Consider the following 17,892-nt stretch of genomic DNA (forward strand, 5'->3'; position numbering starts at 1 on the left):
TTCTGAACTTTCAGGGAGACTCGCTGTGCTTTCCCCAACAATTCCCCCTCCCTCTATCCCACCACAAACTGGCAGGAGGGGCAGTGAAAATAGACTGACAAGCCTCACGCAGCCCAGCCCAGCACCTTGGGGCCCAATTGTAACACCCTGAAGCTCTTAAGGAGGTCTTTTGCTTCCTCCACATTTCAGCAACAGGTATATACAGTAGATAGGTTTGAACTGCCATAACAAATTGAAGAAAAGGGGGAAGAGAAGCACACCACAAGGAAGGCAATACCCCTCGATGCCACAAAGCAGCTAGCTGACCAGCAAGTCTTGTGCACTGCACAAGCACAGAGCTCTCTCTACTAGGGCCAGGAGCATCAAAGGTCCTAAAAGGTAAAGGGACCCCTGACCACTAGGTCCAGTCGTGACCGACTCTGGGGTTGCGCGCTCATCTTGCATTATTGGCCGAGGGAGCCGGCGTACAGCTTCCAGGTCATGTGGCCAGCATGACAAAGCCGCTTCTGGCAAACCAGAGCAGCACATGGAAACGCCGTTTACCTTCCCGCCGGAGCGGTTCCTATGTATCTACTTGCATTTTGACGTGCTTTCAAACTGCTAGGTTGGCAGGAGCTGGGACCAAGCAACGGGAGCTCACCCCGTCACAGGGATTCGAACCGCCGACCTTCTGATCAGCAAGCCCTAGGCTCAGTGGTTTAACCCACAGCGCCATCAAAGGTCCTACTTGGGTCTTATATCCAACTTTGCTAAGTTCTGCAAAAGTGGGAAGTTTACGACTGGCAGGCTTCCTGCAACGCAATACATCAAGAGCTATCTAGCCAACGAAGTGGGAACAGGCTCAGTAAGAGTAGTCCTAAACAGACCTGTGGAAAATTAAAAGTAGCAGGTGCTAAAGAGCTGGTTAACACTAGATGCAGGACAAATTTGGCAGGCAGCTGGAATGCTCCAAGGAAGCAGACGTATGAAAGAGCCATTGGAAATGTCAAAAGACTTTGCCTGGCCTAAATTAGTGATGCATTTTTCAAAATGTCCATTGACCTGGGCTGTGCGCACACCATACATTAAAAGAGCATCCCTCAGAAGAATCCTGGGAAATGTAGCTCACCCGTCATTCCCAGCACCCTTAACAAACTGCAGTTCCCACAATCTTTTTTTGGTGGGGGCCAATGTGCTTTAAATGTACTCAATATGTGCAAGATGATGCTCTGTAGTACCAGTTATCTATAATCGCATTTGGGGGAAGGGAACCCTAAATTTCAGAAAAGACTCAATGCTTTGTGTGTAAACACCTAGTTTGTCACTAAGGGAGTCACAAGGGTTCTGGGTAGTAAGTGATCTTATCTTCTCGGAAGTTCTCAAAACTGCATGATGCAAGTAATGTCAACAAAGAAAAAGAAAATACCACAGCTGCAGCAGAAGTTGTGACATGACGTGGAGGGCCCTCGGCAAGGAGCTTTCGCACACATTCTTCCGCCCATGTCTGAGAGGAAGGCCCCACCAATAAGACCCTGGGATTAGCGTGTGGACCTGCATCAACTGAGGTTCTGGCACCAGATGATAACAGAATAGCTGCTGCTGCTGCAATACAACTTCCAGTTTTACTTTGAACAGAGGTCCCATTTGAAACACTAGTATAATTCAGTAAGAGTGTTAAGGGTGCTAAAAGTTGCCAGGAGACCCCTCACAGAGCCTACAATTCCCAGCACCCTTAACAAACAACAGTTCCCAGGATTCTTTGAGGGAATATGATGTGATCAGAGTATTCCCCCCCCCCCCCGTAAGGCTGTAGAAGAAGAATCAGTATAGTTTTCATTGCTAGGCAACCAAGCTCTCCTTTCTATTGCCAGGGCAAATATAGTGAGCAAGTCAGGAGGGCAAGTCTGTAGGTGGGACATGTAAAGCAACAAAACAAAACAAAAAAGGCAACAGACTAGGGGAAGATTTCTAAGCCAGAAGATGAGGGGGAATTCAGGCTACTCAATGGCCAGAGTTGGCAGAGTTCAGTGGGCTGCAAATAACTGGCACATAGTTCCAAGGATGAGAAAGAATAATGACTCTGGCACTGATGCGTGCTTGAAATGCAAGGCTAACTCCGAGCATGAATGATGCTGCTCGTGATAACCAAATGTCTGAGTTTACTGGGAAAGAATTCAAACGTTGCTGAAGGGCACATCCGTCTCTAGGTTGTGGTCTACAAACTGATTAAGTCCAAGTACTCGATACAAACAAAAAAAAGAATCCAACTGGTTTCAAACCTCCCAAACTGTGCTTAACTGTGCTTCTTTATATCACAGACTTAAAAGTAGCTTAATCTTCCTGCATTGGAGGACATTGGGCTATATGACCCTCGGAGCCCCTTTCCAACTCTACAATTCTATGATTCTGTTCCTGCTCTCTGGAGAATTGTGGATGCTGGAGTTCTGCGCGAGGAGTGGGGTGGGGTGGGGACAGGTGAGTTCTTAGCACCATCAACAGATGGCAGGTCGTGAAGGTTACTGGTGTAAAGCAAACACACTTTTGGAATTCAGGGGCTGGAGTGCAGAAGAGTCACTGGAAGAAACACATAGCAGGAGGTTATAGAGATTACTTGATGCCCCTCCAACTTCTCCCTGCCCAAGTACCCGACTCCTAAAAGCAGCATATGGGCAACAGAGGCATCATTATACATGTTTGTGTACAACATGTAGCTAAGCTCAAAACTTGCAGTGTAGATATTCCCTCCCTCTCTGGCCCTGGCCCAGTGTCTATAGCTGTAGCCTTTATCGTAGAGATATTTTCTCCCGTTAGCCAAACATCCTTGTACCCTAAGCTTCATCATTTCCCTGTTGTCAATTAAAATTTCAGGTGACCTGCGAAATTTCATCCAAGGTAAATCAAAGTTATGAAAGCATAGTGGCAACTATTTAATAGGTCCTATTTGTTCCCACTTTGCATGCTAACCTGTAGTTAGTGCTGGTGCATGTCCTGGATTGCGTTTATTTGGCTGGCTAAACACACAGGGATTGTTAACAGGGTCAGTTCACAATATCGCTAGCATACAGCATATGTATGATATGCACATACAAGACTGGGATTTCCCAGTGCTAACACAGCACTAAATAATGTACCTGAGAAAAGCAGCTGCAGATGTCAGAAAGCCCTAGCGGAAACCACCGGGCCACACATTTCCATAGCATGCAGCAGCACAATTGGGGCATTTGATTCTGTTTGGTGAACCACATCGCAGCCACTGAAAGATATGGGGGTTGCAGGGAAATTAGACCCAACAGGCTGCTAGAAGGAAAGCAGGTTTGCTAAACTGAGCAGAAATAAGCTTTTCTTGAGATGACTCCATTCAGCTCCACAGCAGATTGAAACTGACTAGCTTACCCCTTTTCAGATCCAACTTGGCTTGGAGCTACCATGTTTCCCCCCCCCTTTTTTTGGCAGGGCTCTGGTGCCTTTAATGGTTGAAGGGCAAGCAGATCAATCTTCATCTACCAAAGCAGCTCCAGGATGCAAAGGTTTCAGCCTGGTGAAGACTCACTGCACATCTCTTACCCAAGAACCGACAAAAAAAGGTCTGGAGTCAGCCAACACAGCCTGTGAAAATGTCTTTTATATTTTCTTTTAAACTGATTATTTATTTGAAGGGTTCACTGAGCCAAATGCTTGACTCATTGATATCCCTAGTCTACCCTCTCTGTCATTGTCCTGGAAAGTTATTTCCAGGAAAATTATTTGAGGGGCGTATTTCTTTGGGAGGATTCAGTGTGAGCTGGGATTACCTTCATTCTTCTTTGCTGGTGGGTAGAATGTGGTGAGAACAAAGCTGATCGATGAACAGAAGAATAGATTGCTGGACCTGGCCAGTGGCCCATTGAGTTCAGCATCCTGTTCTCACAGTGACCAACGAGATGCCTGTGGGAATCCTACAAGGAGGACCTGAGCAGAGCAGCACTCTCTGTGAATGACATCACACCACAAATGTAGTACAACAGCACTCTTCCCTCCCATGGTTTCCAGCAACTGGTATTCAGAAGCATACCGCCCTCAACAGTGGAGGAAGAACATGGTGGACTGGATAAGTTTGTGGGGTCACCCACATGTAATGCCAAGCCAAAGAAGCAGGCATAATCCTCACTATGTCCCCTGTTCGTTCACCAAGATAAGGGGATCCCAGAAAGCAATTTGCAGGAAACAATCTGAACCACCTGTTTCATATGAACCTAGGAAACAATACTCGTATTCCTATCTCAGAGCAGTTTAACAATCAATCCCTTTTCATGGGGACTCCGGGAATTGTATCTCTGGGATGGGAACAGAGGCCTCCTAACAACTCTCAGAACTTTTCACTGTGGAAAGCAACAACTGTTTACAGTGGTATCATAGTACCCTAAATGTATCATGAGAATACACCCTGGTCAAGAACACAATGCATTTACCATTCCATTTTTCATACTGGCATTCCGACCCTGGGTTGGGGGGTGGGGAACCCAGCAAAACTTTACATAGAAAACGAGAGACTGAAAGCAGCATTTGCACTTTTTTGTTACAAATAAAACTCTCAGTATTTCATCTCTCAGTATTTGTTTTTGTCATGAGAGCAAATCGAAAGGGAAGCAGTGGTGGGCCATGTGAACCCACAGGGAGAATCATAGGGGAGGCAAAGGGCAGAGAAGAGCCTGCTACACGAAGTAATACTCCCCTGACAATCAAGAGTTTGGACCTGTGCTAGTTTGAAAGTTAGGGAGTGAGTTGGCTGGCTCTGCTTACATTCTTTGAAAAACGTCTTAACAAGACCAATTAAATTGACAAAACCCATGCTAGTTAGTCATTTGCCAGATCTGCTTGTGCTAAGTGGAAACAAAACAAAACAAAAACAAAACCATTTTTTAAAGCTGGCATACATAAGCTCTTCATGCACTCTTCATACTCCCATTTCACTTACCACCCCAGCCAGCTGGTGAGTTACTTGTGCAAGAATTGCTGCCTGTTTTTCACACTGTGGCTTTTATTACTGAGGAGTAAGCCCCATTGAATACAGGGGGGATTATTTCTCAGTAAACATGTAAACACAGGCATCTTGGAGTATTTAGCAGCAGAATTCATAGACTCCTGTGACTTACACATCCTCATTCATACAGAGCCATGGCTGTAAGGTGAATTGGCTTGCTGATGCGAGAAAAGCTTCCGTTTACAGTGAGAAGGACAGAGGATTCCTGCTGGGAAAACTGAAAGTTCGATTAGCATCTTAGAAGGAAAACTCCATGCCTACATCTGCTTATGAGCCCAGGCGCACTGTTTCATTCATTGTAAATACACACCACTCAAGAATGAGCCATCAAACTCCAGGAGGAAAGGCAGAGGAGGGTCACAGAGTAGCTATGGAATCACTGTGTAACCCACTTGGCAAGGCTGATTCATTTCCTGAGCTGAGTGATGTGAAGAAAAGAGAACTAACAAGCGGTATGTGGAGAAACCCAGATGTTTCTCCCACCCACACGGCCTGTTTTTAGCATAATTTACTCCTGGGCAGGAAAAACAAGAACCGCAGTATCCACAAAGCCCCCCAAAGAGATACTTCCTTTTGCAAGAGAGGCTGGAAGACATTGCGAGGCCACCTGCATTATAAGGCCCACAATGCATTGTGTTATATATGAATAAACTATGGAAGGCCAAATCCGGCTAGGCTGCTACAATGGCAGGCCAAGAGTGTTCCTGTGTGTTAGTGACAGATCTGTCATTCTCCCTCTTCCTAGGCCAGCCCACACTTCCTCTCAGTGGAAAACATTCCCTAACAGGATTGCTGCAGATCTACACTAGTTAAAGAGCTGGCACCATTTATATACTGTAAGTAGTCAGATCAGCTCTTGAGTTGATTCATTGAGTTACTTAACTCAACACAAAAAGCCAATATCCTGAAAGGAGACATTCACATTCCGCTCTTTTTCCCCGGCCTCCTTGCCCATTACAAACATAAGAGCCCTGCAGGATCAGGCCCATCTAGCCCAGCATCCTGTTCTCACAGTGGCCAGCATGATCCCTGCAGGAAGCCTACAAAGATGGACCTGAGAGGAGCAGCACTCTCCATGAATGACATTGCACTACAATGTAGTGATCTGGAAACTACTGAAGCAAAGCTGGCTCATAAGATTTCGTTCAAGAGGGAAATCCCATCCTGAAAGTGAGACATCGAGTCACAACAAACAAGTCTTTTGCAGCTGATGCCATGGAAATACCCAGCAGCCACCCCCACCTTCCCTTTTTGAATGAATGGGATGCCAGGGCTCATTTTCCTATTCAAGATTGCAATTCTTCTCCCCCAACACACATTCTTAGCCATGTGGATGCTGACTAGACTCAGCTGTTCCCCTGGGCCTGGACACGCCATGTGAGCAGGTGCGGCAGACATCAATCCAGGCGCTGGAAATAGCATTTGAGTCCCGACGTCAGACCTCTAGCGGGTATTCCCTGCTGTTATAAATTGGCAGCCGGTAGGGAGGCGTTCTGGATTCTTTGCGTCTCAAGCCTGCGACATTTGTGTCTGAAGTATAGCAGAGGTCAGAAAGCAGGGCTTCACATAAAACTGCTTCCCAACTCGTCCGGCTGTTCTCGCAGGTAGGGACAGAGGAGAAAATCAACTCAAGTTTGCATTTAAAGGCAAACCTACTTAAACTGCACCAAAACAACATGGGAACCGAAAACACAGCTATCCTCCAAAATTTGTAGTTCACCAGCTAACCAATGTTTATAAAAATACATATATTAGGGGGAAATATGCATAAAAATAAATATATTGGTGAAAATAACATGGAGCAATGCATTGTATCATGGAAAACAGCTTGCGAAAAATATGTAAATTAATCAAAGCCACACACAAAAATGTGTTTGTTAGGAGAAATTCACATTAAGATGCTGGATAATTTTCATGAACATTTTCTTAATTTAAAAAAAGTCACTGATTGCTGCAGAAATGTGGAGAACTGAATTTAAGATAAAGAGAGAGAAACGGAGAGAACCGAAATTGACAGGTCTTTCCATTCCTACTTCCAAGATCTCACATCTAGAGTTGTCAACTTTTCAACACTCTGCTACAGCTGTATCTTAACAGCAGCCTAGTGTACATGTGAGCAAGAGACACTTCCTGATGGCTGCTAATTTGATGTAGGCTTCAATGGCATAGCAGAAAATTCAGGTTGTGCAATTTGGATTTGCCACTGCTGTGCAAGAAATCTGCCTCCCCTCCAACCCCTGCAAAGTTTTGGTGAAAAGCAAAGGGACAGGAAAACGTACTGGAAATATTGCCTGATGGCAATATCCCTGACTTTGACTGTGTCGACCACAGCAAACTATGGCAAGTTCTTAAAGAAATGGGAGTGCCTGATCACCTCATCTGTCTCCTGAGAAATCTCTATGTGGGACAAGAAGCTACAGTTAGAACTGGATATGGAACAACTGAGTGGTTCAAAATTGGGAAAGGAGTACGACAAGGTTGTATATTGTCTCCCTGCTTATTTAACTTATATGCAGAATTCATCATGCGAAAGGCTGGACTAGATGAATCCCAAGCTGGAATTAAGATTGCCGGAAGAAATATCAACAACCTCAGATATGCAGATGACACAACCTTGATGGCAGAAAGCGAGGAGGAATTAAAGAACCTTTTAATGAGGGTGAAAGAGGAGAGCGCAAAATATGGTCTGAAGCTCAACATCAAAGAAACCAAGATCATGGCCACTGGTCCCATCACCTCCTGGCAAATAGAAGGGGAAGAAATGGAGGCAGTGAGAGATTTCACCTTCTTGGGCTCCTTGATCACTGCAGATGGTGACAGCAGTCACGAAATTAAAAGACGCCTGCTTCTTGGGAGAAAAGCAATGACAAACCTAGACAGCATGTTAAAAAGCAGAGACATCACCTTGCCGACAAAGGTCCGTATAGTTAAAGCTATGGTTTTCCCAGTAGTGATGTATGGAAGTGAGAGCTGGACCATAAAGAAGGCTGATCGCCGAAGAATTGATGCTTTTGAATTGTGGTGCTGGAGGAGACTCTTGAGAGTCCCATGGACTGCAAGAAGATCAAACCTATCCATTCTTAAGGAAATCAGCCCTGAGTGCTCCCTGGAAGGACAGATCGTGAAGCTGAGGCTCCAATACTTTGGCCACCTCATGAGAAGAGAAGAATCCTTGGAAAAGACCTTGATGTTGGGAAAGATTGAGGGCACTAGGAGAAGGGGACGTCAGAGGACAAGATGGTTGGACAGTGTTCTCGAAGCTACGAACATGAGTTTGACCAAACTGCGGGAGGCAGTGCAAGACAGGAGTGCCTGGCGTGCTATGGTCCATGGGGTCACGAAGAGTCGGACACGACTAAACGACTAAACAACAATATCCCTGATTAGCCACACTCTCCATTGAAAATCAACCAGTTTTTGCTTTCATGTCTAGTAGCAAAAGAAAATGCAATGTTGTGGTGGTGAAGGGGATGCTATACATTACGTGCCTGACTATGAATATTGCCTGTCATTTACATAACCCTATGACTAACCTGTCTGCCTGTATGACTAACGTTGGGCTACTCAAGAGTAGCATGTGACTTCCCAGAATCAGATGTGCAAAATCAACTCATCAAAGCTCATGCACATCATCCCAAGTAAGACCCTAACACAGTTCTCCTTTTGGGGGGGGGGGAGAGAGGAAACAAACACATACACTTTCCAAAATGAAGCATCTTAAAAATAATCGTATCTTTGGTTGACATCGGATAGTATTGCATTCATTGCAAGTTTTACACACACACAAACATGCATGCTCCATGCCTGGATTTTGTTGTAGTAGCCCGAAGTTACCGTAAGCTACACCCTGTGTTGGACAGTCTTAATTCTCAACAGCAACATTTGTTGAGAGCAGAATCTGAGATGAATGGAAATGTGTCCCAGTTCGTTACCAAACAGTGTGGTCCAGAAACAGCATCTAGATCTACTTGATACTCTGGCCAGGAGAGAACCAAGCCACAGTTTGAAAACAGGACTAGACTTCACACTATAACAAAAGGCGCCCAGGTTTGGATTTTTTGGCCCATGTTTTCTATGGAGTGAAGAAGACCAGTCATTCCTAAAGCAAGTCTGATTTCACCCACCCCCTAGATGTCACAAAGCTGGCAGGACCAACTAGGGTCAAAGAATGTGAAATTCCAGTAAAGCTTCAACATGAGAAATATCAAAATACTCAAAGTAGAAAATAAATTCTTCCTGGCTTGCGTCATGGGCCCACTCAACTGTGTCCTGACTGATGCCAAGAACATAGACCTAGCCATGGAAAGAGAGTGGTGCCTAGTGGGTGAAACTAGAGGTTAGCATGAGAACCCAGGACTCTAGGCTTCTCTCTCCTCTTCATCTGGTTGCCCATTCTGTGCCTTTGTCGACTCTGATAACCTATACAGGACAGGGCAGTGCCTCCAAAGCAGATCTAATGGGATTCTGCTTTTACTTTTTAAGGAAGTGGAAACAGCAGAGGGTGAAGAACACAAAGAAGGCAGCAAGTCTCAAAAGCGGCATACAACAGGAGATTTACAGTGCAATCGTATAGATGTCTACTTCGAAGAAAGTCCCACTGAGTTCAGTGAGACTCACTCCTAGGTATGTGTGCATTTGGTTGGATTGCAGCAAATAACACATTTTACAGTGCAGGCTGTTAAAAGTAAGCCACACTGAGTTTAGTGCGACTGACTCCCTGATGTGTTCATAGGGTTGCTGTAGTCTTTGGCTGTGTACATTCTTCCGTCCACTCTGCATTCTGTGTACTCCCACAGCTGGTTTGGGAAGTGGCTTACACACAATGTTAACCATATTCCGTATCTATGCTTTGGTTTCCCTCCAAACCAACTTTGGTCCAAACTGAGAAAAAGAACTACCAAGCTGTGTTTTAATCCAGTAATGTGTATGCAACCACAAAGAGAGAGAGAGCCCAAGGGTGTGTGTTTCACGTTTATTCCTTAATGTTTTTGTTATTAAGCCGTCTGATGCTTATTATGTAGCCATGTGTTTTGTGTTCCTTGTTTTAATTTATGTCTCAACAGATCTGATTGCAAGTGTCTTGCTTCCATATAAGTCTTTCATTTTTATTTAAAAGTACTGTACTACCTTTCAGTAAAGATATAGAAAGGGCAGTTAACGGCAAAAAACAGGCTTGGTCAAGATCAAAATGCCCAGTATTGTTATAACAAGTTGTGCTACATTTCTGTTTAAAGTTTGATGGTTTTCAGAACCATTATAATTTGCATTTCTGAGTGGTTACCCTCATTTTTTGAAATTATGCACGGCTAATTTAAGTACTGTGTATTACGCATTCCAAGGCATTCGCCGTACAATATTTCATTAGGTATAATACTTTACCTGTGACCAAGTATTATTCAATTAAATCATTAAAAAAAGAATGATTGAACTACTAATTATTTCATTATATTTGTATGCGAAGATTTCGCAGTTGCCCCAATAAAGTTTTATAGAAATTAATCTTTCATTGTGCTTCAACAATTTTTCTAACTTGGCATAAACTTACCCTACTGATTGTGCTTCATATGTTCCCAACCACGTTATAAATATTAAACGTTGGTGGTTAAAAGTATGAACTAGGTAGCTTGGTTCAAATCTCAGCTACATGATTAACTCACTGGACAGTCTAGTCTAGACCCAGCTAGATGACCAATGGTTAGGGATGACAGGAGTGGTAGTTCAGCGACAGCTGGGGGCACAAAGGTTCCCCACACCTGGCCCAGGCATACACAAGCCACTCTGTCTTTGGCTCTCAGCCCCCTAAGATGTTTCTTGAGAGCTTTCTTATATCAGGTAAAGCAGCTGATGGTGGCTTGAGGTTGAGGGGAGGACACCCAGGTTGGGGGAGTCAGAAAACCCGCTCATGCATAATGTGTTTAGTCACCTCAAGAAAGATGTGTGTACCTTGGGGCTTGTACTTCTCCACACAAGGGGGGGGGGGTTAGGATTGCCCCACGATTCTTCGTAGCATGGAAGAGCTTTACAATAACATGTTGGCCTATACTGAGGTTTCCTTCTCACAGCTGCCCAGAACATGTTAGGCACATGGCAAGGGTGGTGAAGGGCCCAGCCCTGCTCCCCCCTTCCCAATGCCTCATTTGCCAAAGGATGGCCCAAGACATTTTGCTGCCTGAGGCAGACGAGTTCAACCCCTTCTCAATGCACAAAAATTAATAACGGCACTTCCAGACTGTTGTTTTTGAGTGAGATTCAATTCTTAAACAACAGACCCACTTTTCCTCCCACAAAAAATCCAGACTTTTTGTGATAAGGAAAGCAATGGGAAAACACACCAGGATAGCAATTACTTGATGAAACAAACAGATCAAATCAAATGCTCAATAAACAGCCAAGGTCGCAGAACCGCCACACAAACTTTGTGCAAACAAATCAGGATGCCTGCTCAATAAACAGCTCAGCTAGAAGCAACCCTGGGCTGGCAGATGATTCTTACTTCCAGGTGGTAATTAGGCAGCCAACATTCAGGTTTGCAGGCTGGTTTGGGCAGCCAGGGCAGGCAGGCGGGAGTAGCACCCACATGTCCATCTTCCAATACCTCAGCACCATCCAGCACTGCTTAAAGCTTCCGTCGCAGTCTGCCTAGTGGTAGGGCCGGCCCTGGTTCTATCACTCCTCACTAGGCAGGGAACTGAGGCCCTTCCCAACCACTGACTCCCCTCCAAAATCAGCGATCCCGAGCTGCTTTCTCTCTTTCACACACACCTGCGTCCGCTCTCCTTCCTGACTCGAAGCTGGGAGAGCGGGTTCGAGAGCTGAGGAGGGGATCAAAAGCAGGAGATCTCGCCTGCGTCCCGCTCAACCCGACGCCTCCCTCGGGCCCCCGAGAAACACACCACGTCTAACGGTGCCCTGTCATACCGTAGTAGCGCAGGCTTACAACACCGGGGTTTTGCAACTGTTCCTGGGACAATGTGCGTAAAGTGTTGGGGTGGGGGATGACTCCAAGTCACTTTCCTTATTGGACAATATCAGTTTTTTTTAAAAAAAGCAACGGTAGCCTGCTCTGCGAAATGAAAGAAATCCTTTGGCTTCTGCTGCTACCGCGGGATTTATATTTTCCAAGTGCCTTGGCGATGCACTTGGGGGGTAAAAGAGAAAAAGGCGGCAACGGCATTTGCACACCAACGCGGAGTTTATCGCAGCCGAAGAGAGGAGCGTCGCTCGGGGAGTTTCTCTTAACACAGCCCCTGCGGAGGGGAAGGGAAGCAAGCCCCCAAGGCAGCGAGCACCGACTCTCGCCTCCCCGCCCGCAGCAGCAACAAGCCCCTGGCAGATGCAGGTGGAGCCCTAGCAGTTACCCAAAAACCCCGGGCACGCGTTCAGACCTGCTGGTGGCAATTGAAGAGGCGGCCAAGCCACGCAGGGCTCCCCGACTCCGGGGGACTCACCTAATGTCAGCCGGAGCCGCGGGGAGAGCGCCATGCTCCTGCTAGACGAGCGCGTAGGGCGGGGAATCACGGGTGCTGCGAGCGAAGGGTCCGGGCCGGCCAGAAAGGAAGGGAGAAGTGAGACGGGGCAGGGCGGGGGGCGGCATCTATTGCCGCCAGGACCCGCCCAGACACGCAGGGGCCGGGCCGAGAGAGGGGCGAGAGGCATCGCCCAGGCTGGGATCCAGCCGAAGCCGCTGCCTCCTCTCGCAAGGCATGGCAGCTGACGGGCGGGAGTGATTGGGGGAAACGTGTCTGGACCCGGGCCAGGGCTTAGTGCTAGAATAACGTGGTCTCTCCAGTCCGGACCACGGCTCAGCCCTCGCACGCGGTGGAGAGAGCAGCCCTGCTGGGCGACGCTTTCGACTCACCGCTAACTAGCCGTCGCGCAAGGGTCATCCAGGGCTTCCCTGGAAGGAGTTTGAAAGTGAGGCGCCCTCGGCTGCGCCTCTGATTTTCATGCTCAAGTATGGCGGGTATCTGGAGTGGGATTATGGGGCTGAAATGTTTTGTACCTGAAAGAAGAGGAGGCACAGCCTCTTTTTAAAGGAGTGCTAACTAGAAGGGGGTTTGACCTTATAATACTGTGCGTAACTGGATTTTCATCTTAGGGTGTGGACGGCTTGAAAAAAAGATCCTACCCTGCTTTACACAGCAGCTTGTTTCTCTCCCCTTTTCTCTTGGACAAACAAAAACCATGTAAACAGGCCTCTGCGTTCGCTAACCAAATGCCATGGGTTCAATTCCTGGCATCTCCAGATAAGACTGGGAGATGGGAATGCCCCTTGTCTGAAATCCTGGAGAGCCAAGAGCCGCTGCTGGTCAATGTCAACAGTATTGTACTAGATGGCGAATGATCTGGGTATAAGGTAGCATCCTATTTTCCTAGAAGGATCAAGGACTGCTTTGTACAGAGGAAAAAGGTGAGTTTTTCTGGTTGCAAGTATTTGCATAAACAAATGCATAAAGTACAAAGGTTAGAGTTCTTTCATGTTGATGGAAATACTTGGTCCTTCATCATAAGGGATGCAGAGGTGCTGAGCCTCTCCTGCCATACCTTCCTCTGCTCTGTCACTCACTTCAGGCACTTTTCATTAGGAAGGAGACAGTGATCAATACAGTGCAGAAGCCATTTGAATTTTGCACACACAAGCTACTCTATGTTCAAACACCCAGTTCTACACCTTTCCCTTTCTCTGTCCAGTACACATACATGCCCAATGCAGGCATACATCTCTAGACAATTTAAAAATGTGGGGAAAGCCAGATGGGTGGGAAAATCACCATACAAGGGGGGGAATATGCCTTAAAACTGGGTGGGTTGGTTAAATTCTGGTTGCCTGAATCAATAGTATTTTGGTACTTTAAAACATGATGCACCCTTAAAATTGCACAGCATTTTAGTTCAGTTTAGTTTTGGTCCTGCATTCCCATAAAAACAAGGCCACTTACAGTCAATTACAACAATACTCAAAACCTTAAACTGTATTCAAAACATTTACACAGCACTTCATGGGCGTACCCAGGATCAAAACTAGGGGGGGCAAGGGGAGGGGCCAAGGCACGGAAGGGGAGGGGCCACAAAGTGGGCGGGAACGGCGAACTCGCGCTCCGCCGGGCTGTGCCCCTCCCTAGAAGCAGGGCTGGTGGGCGGAGGCGGAGCCCAGCCCAGCGGAGCGCGAGTTCAGCGTTCCCGCCCGCCGCGCCGCGCTCTCTGGTTCCCCGCCGCGCTTGGCCTTGCCAGAGGGTGCGACGGGGAGCTGGAGGGAGGGTGCAGCGCGGCGGGCGGGAACAGCGAACTCGCGCTCCGCCGGGCTGTGCTCCGCCTCTGCCCACCAGCCCTGCTTCTAGAGTAGGGCAGCTGCCCTAACTTGCCCCGTGGTGGGTACGCCCTTGCAGCACTTCCAAGAATCATGAATATGATACAAAGCGAACACTGACCAACTGGAATTTTACCAGGTCTGTGACCATATAATAAAAGTTGTTAGTGGTGTTGGTGACCAACTAAGAACAGGAGACAAACTGACACCAACCTTATATACGAAAGCTATATAAAAAATAGAAACAAAAGACCATGCAATCCAAAAGACAGTGAAAAGCCCGCTTAAAACAGGAAGCTATACCTTTCTCCCTGAATGTCTACAGCAGGCATCCCCAAACTTCGGCCCTCCAGATGTTTTGGACTACAATTCCCATCATCCCTGACCACTGGTCCTCTTAGCTAGGGATCATGGGAGTTGTAGGCCAAAACATCTGGAGGGCCGCAGTTTGGGGATGCCTGGTCTACAGGCTAGAAGTTAAGGCAAGTCTATCCAGGCAGGGAGTTCTATACAAATGGGGCCACAGCTAAGAAGGCCCCAGGCCACACTCTCACCCAGCCTGAGAGAAACTTAAGCAGAACTTCTGCAACAGATCTTTAAAGGTTTCACTCTCTATCACAGATCCCAACATGAATTTTGTGTGGCTTTTTCCTAGTATGGTCCCCTGCAGCTTAAACTTCTACATGAGTGGGGTGAAATAAACCCTGGTGTCACTTTTCATAGCAGAAACAACAACTACAACACCAAACATTAAAAGCTTCCTGGAACAGGGCTGCCTTCAGATAATTTGATATTGTTAGATGCCCTGGGACCCTTCTTGGAGGGCAGGATATGTATGCCTACTTAAATAATGATACATTGGAAGTCATCTTGGGGTTGTAAACAACTCCCAAAAACTGCCTATGACTAGTTTTTATTTTTTTCTGGGTGGGGCGAGAGCTATTGCAACCAGAGGGTAACAGTGACAGAAAATAATTTATGAATAATTGGGCACGTCTGCTTATTATGTGGCCTTTTGGGCGAAGGGTGGCAAATCAACAAATAACGAGTGTCTTGGCTCTGGGGTAACTTTGTGTTCATTCCATACGTGTTCTGTTTCTTCTAACTTATTAGCAGAAAAGAATTAATGGAACAAGAGGCAGCAGTTGCTGTGCCACTACTCCTCTGCAGCCTGGGATTAATTAATATCTCTCTACTTCCCCTGAGCTGGGAAATGTACTACAGGCTTTTGACATGGTCTACAGAATTCTCAGAGGTGGGAGAGGAACACATTATGGAAGTCTGAGAGGGAGGAGGGTTGTCTGCCAACCACCACAGGCATGGGACTGTCTTAAGTCTCAGCGGGTGGAGTGGGGGAATCTGTCAATCCGTAAATGAGAAATGGAAGTCTTCCCTCTCTCAGCTGCATTGCACAAGTTTTACAAGGGCAGAAATATCTGCAACAAGGATAAGAAACAAAGAAAAACTAAATACGGGGAAGATGCAAAGAACCCAAATTCCTCTTACAAAGAAAGGAAGATGATAAGTAGGCATACGGTGGTGGCATCTGCTGCAAATGAGGTGCTTGTGTGAATGCTAGTTCAGTGGTTTCCGCCATGGCCCTGTCACCCCAGGTCTGGATCTGCCTGTGAGAAGGATATTGGCTCAGCAATGACAGTGGTATGTGGGGGCTGTGAGGCCCCGACTGCAGATGGTTTGGAACTTGGTGTCACAGGCAGACACAACAATTTTACATAATTAACTGGAGTACATTTTTTTAAAGAAGCTTGCTTGGTTTTTGGTTTTTGTTTGTTACAGCATTTCAACTCCTTTGGAGTTCTTCCACAAGGACCAGAAGGCAGGAACAGAATGCCAAACAGGGATTTATTTTTATTTTTTTAAGTCTGGAAAACATGCCCAGAGAACCAGAAAACCCTGTGGGCAGATGGTGGAATAAAGGATGCTGGCAGATAAACTTAGAGGTTCTCCTCCACAGCTGGAGCTTAGGGGCAATAGAAGACTGGTCTTCCTTTGTGGATTGAATTCCCCCCATACACACTTCACAAAAACAATAGTGAACAATAGGAATAGTTGCCGTAGTACGGTATTGTATTTAAAAGGAGAAACCATATCACAGGAATATAGGCAGCTGTCTTATGCCATGTCAGAACATTGGCTCAGCTAGCTCAGTATTTTCTCTAGTAGGGGTGGGCAGACTTTAGGCTTGTGGGATCTATTTTGTGTTTTAGAGAGTCAGGTGCAAATGGTTTTAATTTAGAATTAACGTAGTCTCAATCCAGGAAAAATTTTTTTAGCTCAGTCCTTCCAGCCTAAAAATCCACTTCTGATTGATTCTCCCTGTACCTTTGGCTCTCTTCATTTCAGAGTTAGTGTGTGTTGGGTGGGGATTATTCTGTTTTCATTGTTAAATAATGGAGAGCCCCAACTCCTTCCTGCTTTACTTCAAACCATCCAGATACCTTCCACTGTCACCCTTAGTCTACACTGATTAGTAGTGACACCCCAGAGCTTTGCTTACCTGGAGAAATTTTGGGATTGAACCTGGGACATTTTGCATGCAATGTAGATGCTCTGCCTCTGAGTTCCATTCACAGCTCAAATGCCACTTCCACCCACTTTTTAAAAAGACTTACATCAGAGAGAGAATTTTCCTCAGGTGCTGCATCTTCTGCTCTCATTTGCAATGCTTGAGCTGCACCTGGCAGGGCTGTCCCTCAGTGCATCTCCAGTTGGAAGGGGTTGCTGCATGGAGAGTTGCATCAAAGGAAATACTCTTGTTAGCTGAAGCTAGTCTGTGAATTAGGCGGAGGGAAGCAACACTTCAATGATATATTAATATTCCCAGTATACCGAGTGTGGGATAACCAGCCTCATATAACAAACATGCTATGCCTAATTAATGCATGAGGGGGTTAATACCATAGAGTAATCTATCCAGAAAGGCTTAACTATGTCCACTTTCCCTCACCTTGGGAGGAACTAGGAAATCAAGCTTATGGTTCTCCTTTGGTCAACCTTATAAACTCAGCATGTGAAGAGGCTAAGCTGGTTGCTCACAAGCCATTCTTGTGTTCCTATACCAATAATTTAGGAACTTTCACCACTTTGGAACTGAACTACTGCTGGTACAACTTTTCTGACTGATGTATGGAAAACCACCTGAACCGGACCTTTGGAGAGAATGTAAGTAAATCACCTTTTAACTTACCAAACCTGACGTCTTTTCCTATGCTGGGAGAAGATAGAAGTTTTGGAACTCACAAGAGCATATTTTAAAGGTCTAACAGCCTATATTGCCGCACTTTGCTGCATATTTTGTGATTTTAAATATTTGTTTGGGTTCTCTCACCAAATAGTACTTGCAGCAAACTTGGATCTTTGCATCCAGGGAATTATCCTTTCCACATGTTTTTCCCCCTTGAACCAACACTGAGTAGGTGGGGCAGAGCTGTAGAAGAGGGTATGGACTTAGCGTTGCACAAAACGGGAGAGGTTGGTGCAGTGGGAGGGGATTTTGCTTATGCGAACCTCTCTTCAATATTCTTCTCCCTTCCCTTGCATACAGTGCTGTGGAGCCATATTGCCT

At 46.1% G+C, this 17,892-nt stretch overlaps 1 protein-coding gene across 2 annotated transcripts in view; it reads right to left on the minus strand.

Annotated features, from left to right (window-relative positions):
• The window catches only part of ADGRE5 (adhesion G protein-coupled receptor E5), a 53,087-nt gene extending 40,498 nt beyond the window's left edge, over nucleotides 1–12,589 (minus strand). For both annotated transcript variants that reach the window (XM_035104828.3, XM_035104827.3), the window contains exon 1: nucleotides 12,448–12,589. In XM_035104828.3, coding sequence (XP_034960719.1) covers nucleotides 12,448–12,481 — 34 coding nt within the window. In that variant the 5' untranslated portion in view covers nucleotides 12,482–12,589. The remainder of the gene's footprint in view (nucleotides 1–12,447) is intronic.
• Nucleotides 12,590–17,892: the final 5,303 nt, after the last annotated feature.

Source organism: Zootoca vivipara, chromosome 2 (genome assembly GCF_965207765.1).
Source record: "Zootoca vivipara chromosome 2, rZooViv2.hap1.1, whole genome shotgun sequence".
Taxonomy (NCBI): Eukaryota; Metazoa; Chordata; class Lepidosauria; order Squamata; family Lacertidae; genus Zootoca; species Zootoca vivipara.